We start from the raw sequence: 20,195 nt of genomic DNA, 5'->3' as shown, positions 1-20,195 counted from the left end.
ATGGGACAACTCCAACTGTCCCAGGTTGCTGCAAACCCCAAAAAACCTGGCCTAGAGCTCTCTCAGGGATGGGGCAGCTCAGCTTTTCTGGGCAGATTTCACTGAGTTCCCTGTGCTTGCCCTCCCAGGCCTGCTTTCATGGATGAGTATGAGAAGATTGAGGAGCAGCTGCAGAGGCAGTACAGCACTTACCTGGAGAAGTTCAGGAATCTGACCTACATGGAGCAGCTCCTGGATGATCACAGACGGACAGAGCAGGAGATGTTTGAGGTAGGAAGGACACTTTGGGAATGCTCAGCAGGACTTAGAGCCTGCAGAGCAACAGAAAATGTTTTAATCTCCTTTTCCAAAGCAGCACATCAGGAGTTGATTGAGTCACTGGCAGGTGAGGGACAGTCCAGTGACTGTGGCTGCTCCTGGCCAAGCTCAGCTGCTAAAGTTAAAGTGAAACCAGTTAAACCAGTTCACTGATGGCTCTTGCCAGTCTCTGCCCCCTGACTCATTTTCAGCTGCTGGCTTTTGTTCATGAAGAACGTTTTCAGAATTTCTGATCTTCCTTTTGCTGCATACAATGGATGTTTACTCCTGTTGTCTGCTGATGTACAAGGGTGTCTCAGCACAAGGCTCTTCAGTCTCCTCAGAGTATCAATAGAAACAGCCAAGAGCAACACTGAGGAGATCAGCTGTGCTGGGATCTTCCCCCTCACAGACTTCACTCTTGTTTGGCAGAATTCTGCCTTCTCTTGACTTGCTCAGTTGTGTCAGGTCAGTGTGATTCTCTTTGTGGATAATTGCATCTGTATCCTGTTTTGATCCAGACTTTTCTTTGGGGTAATACTTTCAGCTGGCCATTCCTTCAGCTTCCAGCAGGTTCTTGTTTTATTTTCATCTTTCTCACAGTCATTACCCACTCTGTCTTCTGTTCATTGAAAACACATTTGAGTGAACCCTCTCCCCTGGGATCTAATGCTGCTGGGTGTGCTGAACCTGAAATTACAGAATCACAGCATCCATGGGGTTGGAAAAGACCTCTGAGACCACTGAATCCTACCTGGGACCCATCCCCACCTTGTCACCAGCCCAGAACTCTGAGTGCCACATCCAGGCTTTCCCCAGGAATGGGGACTCTGCCACTCCCTGGGCAGCCCCTTTCAGTGTTTAACAACCTTTTCCACGAGGAAGTTCCTCCTGATGTCCAACCTGGACTTCCCCAGCACAGCTTGAGGCCATTTTGTTCTGTCCCTGTTCCCTGGGGGCAGAGCCTCACCCCCCTGGCTGTCCCCTCCTGTCAGGAGCTGTGCAGAGCCACAAGGTCCCCCCCGAGCCTCCTTTTCTCCAGGCTGAGCCCCTTCCCAGCTCCCTCAGGAATTCTCCAGACCCTTCTCCTTGTGCTGCAGACCCTTCCCAGTGCCCTGGTCCCACTCCAGCCCCTCAATGTCCTTTCTGTTGTCAGGGGCCCACAAGTGGACACAGCACTGAGCTGTGGCCTCATTAGTGAACCAATTAACCCATTGTTCATCAGTGCTTCCTCATTCCACCACCACCTTTTGGACACAGGGAAAACCATCTGTTGAGAAGTCTCAAATATTTTGCTGCATTACTTGCTTGAGGGATAAAATATCTTTTCAAAGCTGATGTGGGCATTTGGTACCTTGTTAATCCCTGTGAAGCAGTTTCCCATCAAGCCTCTCTTCACAAGCACTGGCTCTGTACAAGTTTTTTCATCTCCTATCTGAAGTCACTTCTAGCTCTCTGTTCCAGTTCTTCACCATATCCTTACCCCCCACTCAAAAAAAGCCTTCAATTAAATCATAATTTTGAAGTGAAGCCTAAAATCTGATTTATCCCTTCTGTTCAAATGCCATTGAGACTTCACAGCCAGAGGAGAAATGCTTTGAACTGAGCTACCTGAAAGTGTTTATGAATTCGAGTGCAGAACTTTGTTAATGAGTTGGTGCTCAGCTCTTTGGGGATTTTTGTTAAAAGATAATAAGACAAAGAAAAAGCCTTTGTCATTCACGGCTGTGCCGTGATTAGAATATGGAGAGCACACTTTATTTCCCTTTTTTCTCCTTTCTCTGACACTCCTGGGACCCTACCCATATGGTTGAGCTTGTGGTTGCCTAGGATAAGCAGGGAACAATGCTTCAGTCTAGTGCAGAATTAAAAAGTATAAAAGCTGATGACAAAAAAACATTGATTTGCTTCGCACATTTCTATCAGTTGTACCTAAAAATACTTGGAACATGTAAAGGATGAGACTGTGACCATCTCTTTGTGGGCAGGAGCAGTGACTCAGGCAGCCTTTGCTGCAGAAGAAGAGGGGGGTGTGTCTGTGTGTGTGTGTCTCTCTCTTCCAGCCAAATATTCAGAAGTGCTGGAGTCCAAACTGGAATTTGAAGCCATTATGAGATGTCAATTCTCAAAATCAAACTCCAGCACTTGGGGACTGAAAGAGGCTGAAGAATTTAATCTGGAGAAGAGAAAGCTCTGGGGAAACTTGAGAGCAGCCTCCAGTGCCTAAAGGGGCTCCAGGAGAGCTGGAAAGGGACTGGGGACAAGGGATGGAGGGACAGGACACAGGGAATGGCTCCCACTGCCAGAGGGCAGGGATGGATGGGATATTGGGAATGAGGAATTGTTCCCTGTGAGGGTGGGCAGGCCCTGGCACAGGGTGCCCAGAGCAGCTGTGGCTGCCCCTGGATCCCTGGCAGTGCCCAAGGCCAGGCTGGGCAGGGCTGGGAGCAGCCTGGGACAGTGGGAGGTGTCCCTGCCATGGCAGGGGTGGCACTGGGTGGGCCTTAAGGTCCCTTCCAACCCAAACCATTCCATGATTCTAATCTGGGTCCCAGCTAAACCAAGAGATTTGCTGGGGCACTTCCAAACCAGTGAGGGGCTGCACTGTTTAATCCATTTTGGGTTAATCTCTGGCCAGCCTGGAGCACAAGGATGTGTCTGTCACTTCTTTCAGTCTGGATCTGCTTTTCAGATTCTGCTTGTCAAAGCAGCACTTTGGCTGCTTTATGGTGAAGAACTGTGGGTTGTTACATGCTTAAAAAAAATAGAACATTTTGCTCCAAAGCAATGCTTTGCTTGTTGTCCTACAGTTTATAATCTTGTGTCATTTTCAGCATCAACAGAGGAAAAAATAACAAGGATAATTACATTTAATCTATTTTAAAACACACTTACTCCAGCTGTCAGAAACACTGAAAATTATGTTGATTTTTTTTTCCCCAACCCTGATTTGTCTTTTGTTCCACCAAACAAATCTTAATTAACTTCTGCAGTAACAGCATGAGGCAATTCTTTTATCATTGCTGTGTATTTGCTAAAGAGCTTGCCAGCAAAAAGCATCAGCAGAGTAATTAGATTAATCCAGCACTCCCTGTGCTGTTCTGAGCTCTGGTTTTGGGCCCCTCTCCTTGATTTAATCCACATTTTCAGGAGTTTTTGTTCTGATTGAGAGCCTGATGCTGTTGCTGAATAATGAGCCTGCTCTGTGCTGCAGTTGGACTCAGAGTGGTTGGGTATCCACAGCCACCAACCTGGGCCAGAGTGCAGCTCCTAATTAGCAAAGTGATTTCAAGATTTTAATTGAGTGCCACTGAGCAGTTGAGGCATGCCAGCCCCTCCAGAGCTGCTGGCTGTGTACATTTTCAAGGTGTTTTGTCCATGCCGAGTTGTCCATCCCCATGTGGCTCCTGGTGTTGTCCTGAGCCTCCTGGTGCTTTGCCTGTCCCAGGGAGCAGTGGTTGGGGTGTGATCAGTGGGAGGCTCCTGCCAGGCACTGGGCTGACAAATCTGTGCTAAAAGAGCTGCCAGGCTGGTGGTGAGGCTGAGCCAACAGTTCATTGGTGATGAAGCAGCTCCTGCTGAGCACCTGCCTGTCTGATGTGGCACCTGCTGAAATATAGGATAAAAAGCCACAATTATTTGGCCATTATCACCTGGAGAAGGCAGAAGTCCACACATGATTTGTCTTTCCAGTGAGTTTCTTACACTTATTGACAGCTGTCATGCACAACTTACTCCTGGATCCAAGGAATTTAAACAAGGGCCTTTTGTCTTTGCAGTTTCCTTTGCCTCCTTTACCTCTTTGATTCTCCTTCTGTTTCTTGGTGCTGTTCATGGAATTAATCCATCTTCCTGCAGTTCTGTGCCAAGGTGTGGATTTATGAGCTGTGTCTTCTCAAAGATGGGGTCATATTTTTCTGCTTTGTAAAAAGATTCAGCACAGTTAATTCACTTTTACCTTGTTTCTAAGATGGAATTGTTTCAGTTGTTTAGACACAGAAGCTATTAGAACTTTGGCTGTTCTAAAAAACCCAATTTTCAGGAGTTTTTCAGATTTGGGGGTTGGAATTCTCTCTGGATTATAAATGAATGCCTCTCTTTTAAAGAACAGCACAGGCTAATACAGTTCAAAAAGGTGGTTTTGGCATTAGCTTATGTAATGCCAGAATAACTTGGCAATTTCTGTCAGCATTTGCCTTTTCCCTGGAGAGAATGTGCTTATTCTTTCTTGTGCTTCTCAGAGGACACCCCAGAAGTACTTTCCTCTTCAGCTGCTTTCTCCTAAGGTATTTTCAGACTGTTTTTGTGCTGCTTGTGTGTAATCTCAGCTGAGGAGTGCCATGAAGTGCTGGACACAGGGATGAGGATGTTCTTAGCCACTCAGTCCTTTATCTTTGGTTTGGGATTGCTTAAACTGCTTTTCTTTTCATCATTATGGAGTTTTCAAGGGCATGTAGAGATAGAGCAAAGGGGAATGGGTTCAAAGTGAAGAAGGAGAGGTTTAGGTGGGATATTGGGTGTGGTGGTGTTTGCTGGGGTCCCAGGATGAGGGAGGAGATGAGAATGTTGAGTCCCTGTTTCAGAAGGCTGATTTATTATTTTATGATACATAGCACATTAAAACTATACTAAAAGAATAGAAGAAAGGATTTCATCAGAAGGCTGGCTAAGAATAGAAAAGGAATGATAACAAAGGCTTGTGACTGACCAAGACAGTCCAAGCCAGCTGACTGTGATTGGCCATTAATCAGAAACAACCACATGAAACCAATCCCAGATGCACCTGTTGCATTCCACAGCAGCAGATAATCAATGTTTGCATTTTGTTCCTGAGGCCTCCCAGCTTCTCAGAAGGAAAAAATCCTAAGAAAAGGATTTTTCATAGAACATGTCTGTGACAACTGGGCAGGAATTGTTCCCTGTGAGGGTGGGCAGGCCCTGGCACAGGGTGCCCAGAGCAGCTGTGGCTGCCCCTGCATCCCTGGCAGTGCCCAAGGCCAGGCTGGGCAGGGCTGGGAGCAGCCTGGGACAGTGGGAGGTGTCCCTGCCATGGCAGGAGATGGAATGGGATGAGCTTTGAGATCCCTTCCAAGCCAACCCATTCCACGATTGATTCTATGAATTATCAGCAAACAGCCCTTCATGCTTAATCATGCAATTCCAAATTAAAAAACTGTGTTGTGACTTACCCTTTGCAACCTGCCCTCCCCACATAAAATCCCCTTTTCATTAAATTCTTTTTAGCGGAGCTTCTGAATATGCACATCATAATAAATAGGGCCATCAGTTCTGCTCCACTCTGATTCTCTGCTTTTTGCACTGAACTAAATTCACCATTCCCACTGTGACAGCTGTTTGCTGCAATAGCCAGCACAAGGTTAACATGACAAGCAGCTGGTTACAGTCTTTAATCTTCTAACTAATGTGCATTTGAATTATGACTGCTTTAAACATTTTACAGGTGCCAGGAGAGCAGTCCTGGTGCAGCACTGCTGGGCTGTGTGGAACATCAGATGTAAAATAAGCACAGGCTGCTGAATTGCTGGTTGCTTCTATTTTGGCCTTTAGTTCAGTGTGCAAGGGTGCCAGTATTGGTGCACTGAGACACAGAAACCACTGGGGAAATGTGGAAAAAATTAGAGCAGGGGGAAGGGAATGCACAGAAGAAGGGGCAGTGGAGCGTAGGAGAAAAGGACAAAAGAAATTATTGCCTGAGAAATGATGATCACAGAAAGGAGAAGTGGAGATGGAAGGTGGGAGGATGTGTGGAGAGTGCATCAGGGAAGATGAAAAGGTTCTGTGTGCATTTATTCCACTGAAATAAAATTCTGCAGTGCCCTGCCAATACCATGGCAACTGCCCTGAGGCAGGTCATGCCTGCCTGCTCCTGGGGCTCTGTTGTTACTCTCTCCCGTTAAAGCTGTGGGAGAACTTTTTGGGAAGTGCAAACAATTGAGATCAGTTCAATTATCTCAGTCAGATCGACTCAGTGCTCAAAGATCTGTGTTTTCATAGGGATTATCTGGATATCTGATGTGCCAGTGGGTGACAAACTTGCCTTAGGATCCCAGATTTGGGGCTGTTTGACTCACAGCTTCAAGCTCTTCATGTCTGACACACTCCAGAGCTTATTTTGTCACAGAGCTAGAGATGAAACAAGAGATTATTGAATCCCAAATCTCTTACAGGCTTTTCTGAGCAATGGAAAAATTCATATTTTGCCTCCAGGAGCCCTTGAAGGGTAAAGAGGTTCCTTGTGCCTCAGGGCTTGGTGCTGTGGTTGGCTATGAGCCCTCTGTAAAGGTTTCTCAGTCTGGTTCTTTCTTGCTGCTGTTATAAATCTGTGCTAATTCTTTTATAAATTAAATCCTCTGCACTTGGGGAAGGAACAGAGAGGATGGGCTGAGTTTTCAGGGTGAGTTTGTCATGAGAGCAGCTGTTTCTGTGAAGGGTGAGATGTAACAGCTCTCACTGACTGCATGGCTTGGAAATCCATGGATGACTGTCACAAAGAGAAATCAGAACTTTCTGGTCTCTAATAAATTCAGTTCTTCACTTGTTTCACTGAATTTCTTGTGCAGTGACTCCATAGGAGAAGCAGCAATGCATGAGAACAGTCTCCAGTGTATTCCAAAGTGCTGCTTTGTAGGTTTTAAATCTTCTTTTTATCCAGCTTCAGTTGGGAAGGAGATGAATAAGTGTCTGGTTCATATTATGGTCTTCCTGCCTTCCCTGTATTATCCTGCTGAATATTCACAAAGACTTTAGATGTCTGAATTATGTAACAAAAATCACTTGAAATTCACTCAGAATAGAGACAATCAGATTACTTGAAACAACACTGATCAAGAAGATCAATTTATATTTTTCCCCAGAGATCAACATTTAAAGAATTGAGAAACATTTAAACAGGTTGAAAGAAAAAATCTAAAATAACTCAATTTAGGACTGATGTTTGGTGCTTTGCACCAAATGACATAAGTGGGTAGTGTTAAAATGATGTACAGGAAATTGAGGAGGTTTATGCTCTGCTGCAGGTATTTAGTGGGGAAAAGGAGCTGTGAGAGTGGCATTTTGATTTGCATAAACATGCATAATCTGATCAGCTGCAAAACAGTGAGGTCTGAGTCTTTGAACAGGAAAATTCTCAGTTTTCTCAGTTTTCTGAGTTTTCTGCCTGTGTGAGAGCAATTCCTCACTGAGGTCAGTGAGTTGTGGAAGTGGCACGCTGTGAAAGGTGCCCCTCTGAGATAAATGTGCTGGCAGCAGCCTTGGCAGGGGCTGGCAGTGCCCTGTGCAGTCCCTGCCTCTCCTCCCAGAGCTCTGGGATCCTTTGGAGAGGATCCTGATGTTGGGATAACCCATGGGCCCAGCTCTGCATTGCAGCAGGGTCACACATCAGGACAAGGAAAGTAAAAAATCCCAGGACAAACTGCACCCCTTGCTGCCTGGGGGGCTGGGATCACATTTATTCTGCTGGAAATCCACTTCCATTCCCATTTGGAATGGACTTTGCTTGAGCAGGATGTAGTTCCAAAATCAATGGAAACCTCCATTGTGGGACTCCCCTGGTTTTATTGAATTTGCTGACCTGTGAGTCTGAGTCTCCTCCTCAGGCTTTTTTTCCATCTGTGAGAGGACTGAGGAGGAACCTGACCACAAAGCAGGGTCTGAATGCCCCTGGCAGTGCCACATTCCCTGGAAATCCCTGCTGGTGGCCACCTTCTGCTGGGAAACTCCAGAGAGTGCATCCTGCATCAGTTCCTGCTCAGCACCAGGGTGTTTAAACCAACAGCTCCACTTTCCTAATCCCTGGAGTAACCTGGAGTGGAGCTCTCCTGTATCCCTGCTATTCCATGGAGGAGAGCAGAGCATGGAAACCAGAGAAGCAGGAGGTGAAACCTGCTGGTGTTGTCCATTGCTCAGAAATTATTTACCTGCTCTTTTGTGTTAAAGAACTGACGGAAGAGCAGTCCTAGAAGCTGTGTTTGTCACCTCCTTGCTAAAAAGGTTTGTCTGCATCATTACTCACCTGCCCTTCCTTCTCCAGCCCACCCCAAGGACATGTTTGGAAATAGTTTTATTCCAGTCATTTTAGGAGTAGGTAGAGCATTGTCCTGGGGAGCAGGAAGTGGGAGTGCAAATGTTTTCAAGCTGGAGAAATGACAAAAAACAGGTCTGTGATTCCTCTCTGACAAGAGTTTGAGAGAGGCTGGATCGTGCTGCCAGTTCATTTGGGTGGGAGATCAGGAATAAACTGAAGTGTACCCCTCTTGAAGATGCTCTTGCTGTGGGAAATGGGGGTTGCACTGAGATAATTATCTCTAGATAAAAGGCAGCAGAGTCCATTATCCTTTCCTGGAACCCTCAAGTCCACCACCAACAGCTGCCCTTTAATGTGGTAAACACTCTCCTTGAAAAGCCAGAGCCATCCTGACCCCCTTGAACACTTGAGCTTTGTGCCACAGGCAGGGGTAATTCAGGAGTCTGGCAGGGACCAGGCAATGACTGCTCTGTGCTGCTGAACAAGACACTGCTGTGCCTCCCAACTTCCAATCTCTGTTAATTTGGGTGATGATTTCTTCAGGCACTGCAAAGTGACCCCAGAATTGTACATTAATTCAAATAAATTACACATCCAAACAAGATCACTTATAAGCTCACTACAATAAAGATGTAATCCATGAAGGGAATGTTCAATGAGCTGTTATTGAGCCATTAGAATTCATCCCTTCCACAAAAGCAAATAGGAGAAATGGAGAGTTGGCATTAGGGGAAATTTGCATTGCATGTAATGCTGGTACAGAACACATCTGATACACAGATGAAGTCCAGCTTCTGCCATTTTATTTCGGGTAGTAATGAAGTTGTCTGTGTTATTCCTGACTTAAAACTTCTTGTGCGAAAGGTTTTTAAATGGAAAATTCTGGGCAGAAAATGTTAGTCTGGATTTATTTTTTAACTTTTTTTCCTTCTGTTTAGATTTCTCTCAGTGCTGGCAGATGACTGAAAGGCCTGTGCCCTGCCCTGGTCTCATGCAGCCTCTCCCAGTGCCTTCCCAATCCTTCTGCCTCCTGTGTCTGTCCTGCCAAGGGCACTCACACAAATCCCCAGCAGGGAGCTCAGTGCTGTTCCCTTGGACTCCCTTGGCTCTCACCTGTGGTTCCTGCATGGGCCAGGAGGACTTCTGACACCACAGAATGGTTTGGGTTGGGAGGGTGTAAGAGCCAAAATGAGGGATGTGAGACTCCAGGCAGCTCTCCAAAATGCAGTTTATTGTATCCAAGGTGTCACAGCAGCCCAGGGTGGTGGGTGACAGCTGTGCCCACAGCTGTCAGCTGCAGCTGCAGGCAGGCCTGGAGACCCTTTGGTTTTGGTTACAATGCATTATAGACTTTTCTTTGCTGAGCATCTTCATACAATAGAACCAATCTATACCTTAACTTTTATCTATAGCCTATCATAACTACTATAATTACCATATTCATGTTACTATTCTCCAGTCACTAAAAGTCAGTACATTACAGTTTAAGCTAGAAGTTGTTTTTCAGTTTTCTGAGACCTTTTTTCTACTTGCGACTTTGCTGCCTTGTTTGCCTGTGCTCTCTTTCTGCTTGGTAAAAACATCTTGTTTGAGGTGGGCTTATCCTTTGTTCTAAGTCATAAAAACCCTTTCTAACTAACACACCCTTTGCCTCCTTGGTTATCCAGTGAGACTGGCTCAGCAATTCTTTTCTTCTATATCAAAACTTGCTTCCATCTCTATTCCATCAGACCCTACATTGAAAATTCTTTCTGCTAAGCATACACATATCTGTGAGACTTCCTTGTCAAACTTTCTGCCTTCCCAACAGGAGGGACCTTAGAGCTCACCCAGTGCCTTGGGCAAGGACACCTTCACCAGCCCAGGGTGCTCCAACCTGGCCTTGAAACCAGCACAGCAGTGCAGAGAAGTATTTGAGGTGGAAAGTTTTGAGCTGGGCTTTGTTTGTTGTCTTTTGGGGCTTTTTTAATAGAAAACCAGTCAACTAAATCACTTTTAAACCTGCTTTCTTAGTCACTGAATGACACATTCATTCTGTCCCTAGCCAGGTCAGCTGTGGCATCAGATTTTATCCACTCCAGTCCCCAGAGCCTCCAGGGACAGACTGTGCAGTCTCCTGGGGCCAGCTGTACACTGTTTGATCATTCCAATAAAAAACATGCACTGTGCACAGTAAAATGGGCAGAGAGGTTTAATATTATTAATATTTGCATTAAAAGTCACTCCAGAATTGTGCTAGGGGGAGAATTACTGGATTGAATGAGTAAATTACTCATTTACTGTGTGAGGACACAAGGGGAGAGCTTAGAGAGAGGCAAAGAGAGTTCACACTCTCTTTGAGTGAGAGCATGAGCTGATCCAGGTCAACAAACACATCCCACAGGTGAGAACAAACAAGGAGAAGGTGCCATTCCTCACCCTGGGTGATCTCCTGTTGGGTTCCCAGTGGGAAGGTGTTGATGTCCAGGTTTTGGACATTTCCACTTCATCTATGGGTACTGCAGGGCTGGAGCTGGATGGAGTCAGGACTTGCCAAATAATTCTGGGAGCTTTAGGAAGAAGTGTGTGAAAAATGTTAAACCAATCTGATTAACTGATTTTAGAACAGTTGCTGGGGGCTGGTTTTGAATGCACTTCACTGCCTGGCTCTGTGCAGCCTGAGCTGGTGTCTCTGAGAGCTGCGTTGGTGTAAATCAGCCAAAAATCCCATTTTTCCCTGGCTCTGCCTTCTGCTACAAGTGTCACCCCATGTGAAGGCTCTGCTGGGCACCTTTCCCACACATCCCTGATGGAAGTTTTCCTTCCTAAAGACTTTCCCCCAAAATAAAGTCATCATAGCTGGTAATAGGACAAAGGGAAATGGCCTCAGGTTGTGCCAGGGGAGGCTCAGGTTGAATATCAGGGAAAATCTCACCACAGAAAGGCATGGGGACATGCACTGGTGGGGTCACCATCTTTGGAAGCATTCAAAAAACAAGTGGATGTGGCACTTGGCTCATGGCTGACAAAAATCCACCTTGATTTCAGAAGTATTTTCCAACCTTAATGCTTTTGTGATTCTATGAAAACCCATGCTGTTTTTTTTTTCACTCTGCTAGCTTTCCTTGATGAAACATTGGCCTCACATCAGAAAGCATTTCTGCTTTCCCCCTAATTTTCTTGATGGCATCAAAGATGCTCCATTAATTAACACATTTGTCCTTGAAAAAAAGGAACTTTTCAAGGAACTTCTGAGGTGTTTTGATGACTCCTCTTGATGAAAATGCCCTTTAGCAGTGATCTAACAGGTCTAATTGATTATTTGGATAAATGTGAGATTTGGAGCTGGTGTGCCACAATTTATTAGGAGACCCCTGTGGGATCACAGCTGATTCCTCCTTGTGTTCCCTACAATGCACTTGTGTTCAGGCACATGAGGTGGGATCCCATTTGTTTTGCCTTCACAAGGAACATTCCAGAACCTGTTCACAGTGCCCTGTTTCTTGTCAGCATCACCATCATCATCATCACCACCATCATTCCCTGCCTCGTTCAAGGCCCTGCTCACAGCTGAGCCAGCCTGATGGTGAAGGTTCTCCTGCCCCACTGTTTCAGGTGGATCTTGTCTCTCTCCCACCATTCCTCAACAGAATAAAAAGGAACAAACCCTGCAGCACTGCAGCCAGAGCTGGTCAAACGTGATGAGAGCCATGATCCCATTCAGAGCAGGAATTTTGGGGGAGGTATTTAATTGTGGTGCAGCATCCAGGAAACATCATCTCAGCTCCAGGTGGGTTGGTACCTCCTGTTTCCAGGAACTTCAGTCCCTTTCCTGTTGGTCTTGGCAGATTTCCTGTCACTGAGTGTTGCCACATTCTCATCAGGCTCCTCATGTATTACAGCGTCCTGAGTGGGTCGCTGCTGGTGGTGAGAGGGATGGTGAATCTTGTTTCTTGATTAGAAGGCTGGATTTATTGATCTATAATATATAATACATTATAATTATACTAAATAGAATAAAGAGAGAGATTTGCAGAGCTGCTGCTAGCTAGGCTAAGAATAGAAAGAAAGAATCTATAACAAAGTTGTGTCCAAGGACTCAGTCCCTAGCTTGACCCTGTGATTGGCCTCCAATTATAAACATGGGAACATGAGCTAATCAAGGTGCCCCTGTTGCATTCCACAGCAGCTGATAATAATTGTTTATGTTCTCTTCTGAGGCCTCTGCCTTCCAGAAGACACAGAAATCTGAAAGAAAGGATTTCTGTGAAAAAATGTCTGCGACACTCATGGTTTCTCCTCATCCTTTATCTCCCTCCTGCTGGAAGAGGGGCCACTCTCTTTCCAAAAGCAGCTGCCTCAGTGTGCAGGAGCTGATCTCAGGTGCTTTGCTCAGTCACAAAGCAGGGAGCAGCTGCCCAGATGAAGTTAGGGTGAGCTGAGCCCTTCAATCCAGCAGCAAATTGGTTTCCTTCCTCCAAGGGTACTCCAGAGCAATGTAAATCACTCCAGAAAAAAGCAGAAGGAAACATTGTTTTCCCTTGCTAAGATGAAAACATTAGATACTGAGAGATTTCTGGGACTGGGAGAGTGAGAACAAAAGGAATAGCTAAGGCAGAAATTGAAATGCTTGATCCAAATGCAGAAAGTCACTGAGCTCCAGGTGTTGTCCTGTGCATTGGTACTTATTCCCTTCCTATTTCACCCACTCCTTTCCCTTTCCTCTCTCTTTAGTGGTAATTGTGTTTGCCAGCTGGCTGCAGGACACAAATTCTTTATATTAAAAATCCTGCTGATGTTTTTTAAAAAAACAACCAAAACTTTGAGGTTAGCTAAAGCAAAAAAAAAAAAAAAAAAAAAAAAAAAAAAGGAAAAGAGAGAAAGCTGAGCTGTTTTAAATGGTCAAATTCTGCATCATTTTTATTCTTCCTGCTTTTGAGCTGTCAGACTTGCTGCTTTGCTATCTGCAGGGGCAGAGTTGTCTTCAGTCTCGTGATTTCTCATGAATTCCAGCTTGATGTTATGGTTTAACACAAAACTCAGGAGCATCAGGAGCACCATAAAGGACAGGGATGAGGGGCTGGCAGTCATGTGGCTTCTCTAAATCCTGCCTCACTGCCCTTGAGGCAGTGGCAAAGCAAGTTTTCTGTGGGTCTCCTGCTGAGGGATTTTCTCCATGGCCTCTGTTTAAAAGCAAAATTACTCCAATCACCCCTCCCAGCCCAGAGCCTGCACAATGGAACCCAAAACTGTTTTACTTGTGCAGAGGGCAATAGATCAGAGCAAATTTAAACATTCTGACACAATTTACTGCAAAGACTTTCACAGTCAGGTGGAAAATCATCTGCTTTGCCAGTTGAAGAAGATGCAGAGTATCTGAATTGTCCCATTCCAGCTCCAATCTACAAAAAACATTTATTTTGTGTGCTGGGCAGGTAACATTTCCATAACAGCAGAAAATGGGCATGAAAAAAGCCCAGTTGATTGTAAACATAAGTGAAACTTATTTGATTTAGATTCTTTGTGTGTCACCAGAAGAGCTCTGCATTTCCTGCTGCTCTTGTCTGTGTGGGCTCTGTGTCACCAAGGGAGGGTGGGGACATCACTGGTGACTGAGGACACCCTTGTGCTGGGAGCAGGGACAGGTCATTAGCACTGAAAAGCCATTCTGAGCTGCTGGGAGGAAACTTCTGCACCTTTTGGCCTCTCAGCCAGTGGAAGAGGTTGCCCAGGCAGGCTGATCAGTCTCTCCCTTGGAGATCTTTAGGAGCCAATAAACTCCAGCCCTGAGGGATCTGATCCCATTGCTGGTCCTGCTTGGAGCAGGAGGTTGGGCTGGGATTTTAAAAGGTCCCTTGGAGCCAGGGTTATTCAGGAGGTCTCAGTGTCAGCCCTGCCTTGCTGCAAAAATTGGCAAAAATTCCTCCTTTGGGCAGATTTACACCCAGGAGAAACTGCTTAATGTATGGAGGAGAATTTCCATCTGTCTGTCCCGAAAGCAGGATTTTCAGCCCCAGTGATCCCTGGTACTCTGAAAGCCCTGGGAGTCTCTGAAGGGGCAGGTTTGTTTGGATTTTGTGTTACTTGGTACTCAAATTGTGTTGAGCTGACACTGGGATTCCCCAGTGGGAGCTGCCACTTCATTTGATAAAATTCACTGCAGAGGATGATCCATAGAGGGTTTGCCTGCTGCTCTTTGGTTACTGCAGAGACTGAGCAGGGGGTTAAACAGTGCCTACTTCCCATCCAGCATCCCAGGGCACTCAGGCTGTCCCTGCAGGAGCACAGGGACACATCTGTGTTTTCATGGAGCTGTCACCCTGTCACTGCAGGGAGATGTGACACTTGAGCAGCCCTGGCACAACCCTGTGTGTTCCAGGAGCATCTGCAGTGTTCCAGACCATCAACCCCAGCTCCTGTGCCTGCCACAGCTCTGGGTCACTCACAGGTGCCCAGCTCAAACAGAAACAGCTCTGATTTATGGCTGAGCTGCCAAAAATCACATCTGCTAAGGTGCTGTCACCATGGGAGGTGGGAGCTGCTCAGGCCCAAAAATGCAGCTTTGATGGTGGCAGGCACTCAAAAACCTTTAAAACCTCAAGTGATGAATTCTTGTTGATGTCACTGCAGGACATGAAAGAACACAAGTTCACACTGCTTTTCTCAAGGTGAAGAAAAAAGGGAAGTTTATTTCCTGACTTTAACATTTATAGTTTTCCAAGAGTGACAGTGGATTGTAGGGTGACAGTGCCACCTCTCCAATGACACTGGACAAACCAACAATCCATTAACTTTCTCCTCCTCCATAAAAGAATGCAAAACAATGAGTTATTTACAGAAAGTGTGTGAGAAAGCTCACTACAAGAATGTCAACATCAGAAGGCTTAGAAAATCTTAAAAAACCAGGGTGACAGGTTACTCTCCAGATTTTTGAATTGCCATCCCTTTTGCCCCCTCTTTGAAGATGTCACTTGCTGAGGACAGTAACCAGCAGCTCACTGATGCTTTGGAGCTACCCTTTTAACACATTTTCTGTGGCTGCAGTTTTTGATGAGCTCCTGCAGGATGTGGCAGGGATGGAGCCAGGGGAAGGGAGGATGCACAGGCTCAGCAGGTCCCTTGGGCTGACAGTGGCATTTGCCCAGCTGTGCATTAAGTTATTCAGAAACCTAAACCAGCAGAAAAACAACATTTTTCCTGCCAGTTAAGTGTCTGGGCTGCCTTGCAATGACATCAGCTGAGCTGCTGGCAGCAGGAAAGGCTGGAGGAAGGGGAGAGTGGCTCATTTGTATGGGTAAACATTCTTTTAGCCTTCATTTCTCTCACAGTTTAAGTTCATAAACCCCATTTTCTTCACCCTGCTGTTTCCCCCACGGGTGCAGCATCCCATCCTCCAGTCAGGACCTTGGGTGGGCAAATTCTGAGCTGCACTGGAGAATTTGCCTGCCTTAATTTTGTTTTGCTGGGTTGGTTTGCAGCAGGTTCCTTTTGTGTCACTGCACAAGTGCTTTTCTCAGAGCTGGAGAGTGGGAGAAGGGAAGGAGCAGGGCAGGGGAGCTTTCATTTGTCTAAATTGGAATTGCCAGCTTCAGCTGTCGTGTGTGTGCCTGGAATTGCAGTGCCAGGCAGTGATTATGTCTGTGCTGATCATTCCACTGCTCTGTGAACATTCTAAATGTGCTTCCTGGCTTATGAATTTGTCCCCATGACGTTTGGGAAATGTCCCTTTTAGGCTGTTTTTTTCTTTCTGGGGGCTGCAGCAGCCAGTGGGGTTGGGATCCAGGAGGGGGATGATTCCTCAGGTATCCATTTGTCCCAGGGACAGAGCAGGGGGGAGGCTGCCTTGGGAATGGGGCAGGGGATTATTTAAATCTCTGACCATATTTAAACCTTAGGATTGGCTGGGAGGAAGAGGTAAAGAAAAAAAAAACAGCAATTGTGAGGCTCAGTGAGGAAATATTGGGACTTTCAGATGCAGAGGGAGACCTTGGAAACACTGACCAAAGGAAACACTGTTGGCTAAGGAACTCTGAACATTTTGCCTCAGCCCCACACACATTTGAATTTTGTTTATTTTCTCTTATCTGTTCCATTCTCTCTCTGACCTGCTGAGATCTGTCCTGCAGGTTGGGTTGTGGCACAGCCCCTGCCCTTGGGGTGGTGTTGGCTTTTTATACTAAAAACTACTTGTACTTTATTTACAATAATTTTCCAATACCTATCACCTGTGTTAGACAGTCTGTCTCTACTCCAAAGCAATCCAGAAGTGTCACCATCACAGCAGAAGATGGAGGACAAGAAGAAGAAGAAGGAGAAGAAGAAGAAGGACAGGACACACCCAGATCCCTCCATCTTCCCTCTTGAACCCCATTCTAAATCCCCAAAATTCTACTTTTTCACCCTGTGACAAATTAACCATCATTCTACTCAAACTCTTGTGGCTTGTAAATCCTCAGACAAAGTTGGGAATTGTTTCCATGGGCTAAAATCAAAGGCACAGGTGGTTTTGGTGGTTTTGACTCTGTGCCAAGGTCTCTGTCTCGAGTCCTCCAGGGCAGCCAGAGGGATGTCCTGGGTTCTGACAGGGAGGAAAGAGGAATCTTACTCCATGTTCTTAGGAGGCTTATATTATATTATATTATATTATATTATATTATATTATATTATATTATATATCATATTATATCATATTATATCATATTATATCATATTATATCATATTATATCATATTATATCATACTAATATGCTGTACTAAACTATAGTAAAGAATAGAGAAAAGATACAAAAGGTTTAACAAGACACTAATGAAAAACCTGTGACTCCTCTCAGAGTCCCAACACAGCTGGCTGTGATTGGTCATTAATTTAAAACAATTCACATGAAACCAATCAAGCAATGACCAGTTGGTAACCAATGTCCAAACCACATTCCAAAGCAGCAAAACACAAGAGAAGCAAATCAGATAATTATTGTTTTCATTTTTCCCTGAGGCTTCCAGCTTCCCAGGAGAAGAAACCCTGGCCAAGGGATTTTTCAGAAAATATGACAGTGACAGGCCTTGGAGGTTCCTTTCTCAGCCTCCATACTTTTGGAAACATATTTCCACATGAAAGTGTGAAGAACTTGTGCTCCATTTCATGCTCTTCTTGTTTTCTTCCCTCTGTCCCATGGATATTCCAGCTGAGTCCACGTTTCCTTCCCTGTAATTGTGGAGGTCTGATCACATCAGAGCAACTTTTAATTAGAATCATATTTTGCATAGAAAAATCAAAGGCTCAGAAAAATCTTATTTCAGTCTACAATTAATTAACTTTCCTCTGCCTGATGGAATTGAAGAGACTAAAATTAGCAAAATTTGTGGCTAAATCTTCTATCAGCTGTTGCCACCTGTTCTTGTTGTGGGTTCTGGCTGTGCCTGAATCTGTGCATTCATATCTTACCTACTCTATCATGTTTAATTTGCTCTTCACCATTAGCATTTTCCAAATTTAGGCTAAATGTCATTAAAATGTGCTAGGAAGGTCCCATTCTGTGACTTTTTAGTGTTACTGACCTTCATTTGGTTGGTTCTCTGCACCAGAATGGTTTAATAAATAATGGCTGTACTTTCCCAGCTCATTGGTAGGGTTGTTTGCTCCAGTTTGGTTTGGAGCTTGGCAAGGTGTGGATTCTTTCTGGTTTGGATGTGTGTCAGGAAGTGCAGTCATTTCACAAATCATCCTGGTGTTTAATGGACTGCTGGCTGAAAACAACCACCCGAGTCTGCTTTTCAAAGCAACAGCAGGGATGCACACAAATTAACCAATTTTCCATGGGATAAGTGATGTTTTACCCAGTGGGGGTGTAAGGTTGAATTTCAGTGCACTGCTTGACCTGGCCTTTATCTCCTGACCCTCACAAAGTGAGCAGGAACTCCATGTTTCACATCAGATCTAGTTTTCCATAAAACATGAAATTTTAGGACATTTTTTAGTCCTTGTGGCAGCTTTGCCAAGGCAGCTCTTTCCTCCTCTTGCAGGAAGCAGCCAACATGCTACGTCTGATCCAGAACAGGCTGAAGGAGGAGGAGCAGCACCTGCTCAAGAGTGGAGGTGAGTGGCATTTCCTTCAGCTCTCGTGGTGGCTGAGGAGTTGCTGAGTGCTGGCTGCTCCAGATGGAAGTGTCCTCTTCCAAGGGGATGTGGGATGATGACAGAGTCAGCAGGCAGGGGCAGAACAAGGGGAATTGTGACAACTTTAAGGACAGCAGTGAAATGTTCCTCTGGGGAATGTTCCTCTGTGAGATTTTCCTCCATGGAATGTTCCTCTGTGAGATGTTCCTCTGGGGCATGTTTCTTGGGGAAATGTTCTTCTGGGAACGTTCCTGTGGGGAATGTTCCTCTGGGAAATGATCTGTGGAATGTTCTTCTGGGGAATGTTCCTGCGGGAAATGTTCTGGGGAACGTTCCTCTGTGGAATGTTCCTGTGGGGAAATGTTCCTCTGGGGAATGTTCCTCTGTGAAATGTTCCTGTAGGGAATGTTCCACTGGGAAATGATCTGTGGAATGTTCTTCTGGGGAATGTTCATATAGGAATGTTGTGGGGAATGTTCCTTTGTGGAGTCCTCCTCTGGGGAATGTTCCTCTGTGGGATGTTCCTCTATGGAATATTCCCCTGGGAATGTTCCTGTGGGAGTATTCTTCTGGGAATGTTCCTCTGTGGGATGTTCCTCTATGGAATGTTCCTCTGGGAACATTGTGAGTATTCTTCTGGGAATGTTCCTCTGTGGAATGTTCTTATGGGAATGTTCCTCTGGGAAGTGTTCTGGGAGATGTTCCTCTGTGGGATGTTCCCCTGTGGAATGTTCCTCTGGGGAATAATTTCCCAGTTCCTCTGGGAAATGATCTACGGAATGTTCCTCTGGGGAATGTTCTTCTGTGAGATGTTCCTCTATGGAATGCTCCTCTGGGAAATGTTCTGTGTGATGTTCCTCTGTGGAATGCTCCTCTGTAGAATTCCTTTTATTCTTGGGGAAATGTTCCCCTGGGGAATGTTCCTCTGGGCAATGTTCTTCTGTGAGATGTTCCTCTATGGAACATTCCTCTGGGAATGTTCATATAAGAATGTTCTGTGGAATGTTCCTCTATCTAATGTTCCTCTTTGGAGTGTTCCTCTGGGAAATTTCCTGTGGGAATATTCTTCTGGGAAGAGTTCCTCTGGGGAAGGTTCCCCTGCCTTGCCAGTTCCCCCTGCAGAGCTGAGGGATGGCCACAGTCACCCACTGAGTGCTGGGCAGCCCCAGGGCAGCTTTGGGATTCATTTCCCTGCTCCCAGCCCTGCTGGGCTCCCTCCCCTGGGCACACAGCCCTGTCCCAGCACGGGGCACCGCTGCCTTGAGAGCAGGCTTGGGCAGAGGATCAGCTGCAGAAGGTGAGGGGTCCTGCTGGCTGTGCCCCATCCCACACGTGCTGGGGTGTCCTGCCAAACCAGAGGGGCCTTTCTGGCCCAGAATGATTCTTTTTGACACATCACAACTTTCCCAGATGAAAACTCCCAGCTTAAAATCCTCTCTGTTATCATCAATCTTATCAACAGGATCCACATTTTCCTCCCTGCATTTCTTTGATTTAATGTACCTGCAAAAGGGGAGTGCAATTAAAATTTGGGGTTTTTTTCTATTTTTTTTTCCTGAACTACTTCTTAATTAGCATCAGAAGGGCATTAATGACCTCTTGAGACTGTAGAAAGCTCACAAACCAGATACTGCTCTTTTTGAGCCAAACACCAGCCAGAACTTGATCATGAACTACCCCTGGGAATTTTAATATTGCAGGCTGAGCATTTTTATTTGATACTTGGAGAAACTAGGAGGAAAGTTAATTCTCAGGATCAGA

The 20,195-nt window shown here is 45.5% G+C and overlaps 1 protein-coding gene across 4 annotated transcripts in view; it reads left to right on the top strand.

Annotated features, from left to right (window-relative positions):
* CLUAP1 (clusterin associated protein 1) overlaps positions 1-20,195 on the top strand; it is a 62,753-nt gene that overhangs the window by 23,604 nt on the left and 18,954 nt on the right. For all 4 annotated transcript variants that reach the window (XM_059484347.1, XM_059484346.1, XM_059484344.1 and 1 more), the window contains 2 exons: positions 129-270; positions 18,341-18,413. In XM_059484347.1, coding sequence (XP_059340330.1) covers positions 129-270; positions 18,341-18,413 — 215 coding nt within the window. The remainder of the gene's footprint in view (positions 1-128; positions 271-18,340; positions 18,414-20,195) is intronic.

The sequence above is a fragment of the Ammospiza nelsoni genome, chromosome 17, assembly GCF_027579445.1.
Source record: "Ammospiza nelsoni isolate bAmmNel1 chromosome 17, bAmmNel1.pri, whole genome shotgun sequence".
In the NCBI taxonomy this organism is placed as follows: Eukaryota; Metazoa; Chordata; class Aves; order Passeriformes; family Passerellidae; genus Ammospiza; species Ammospiza nelsoni.
The sequence above is the reverse complement of the archived record's forward strand: the minus strand, read 5'-3'. Positions and strand labels throughout refer to the sequence as shown.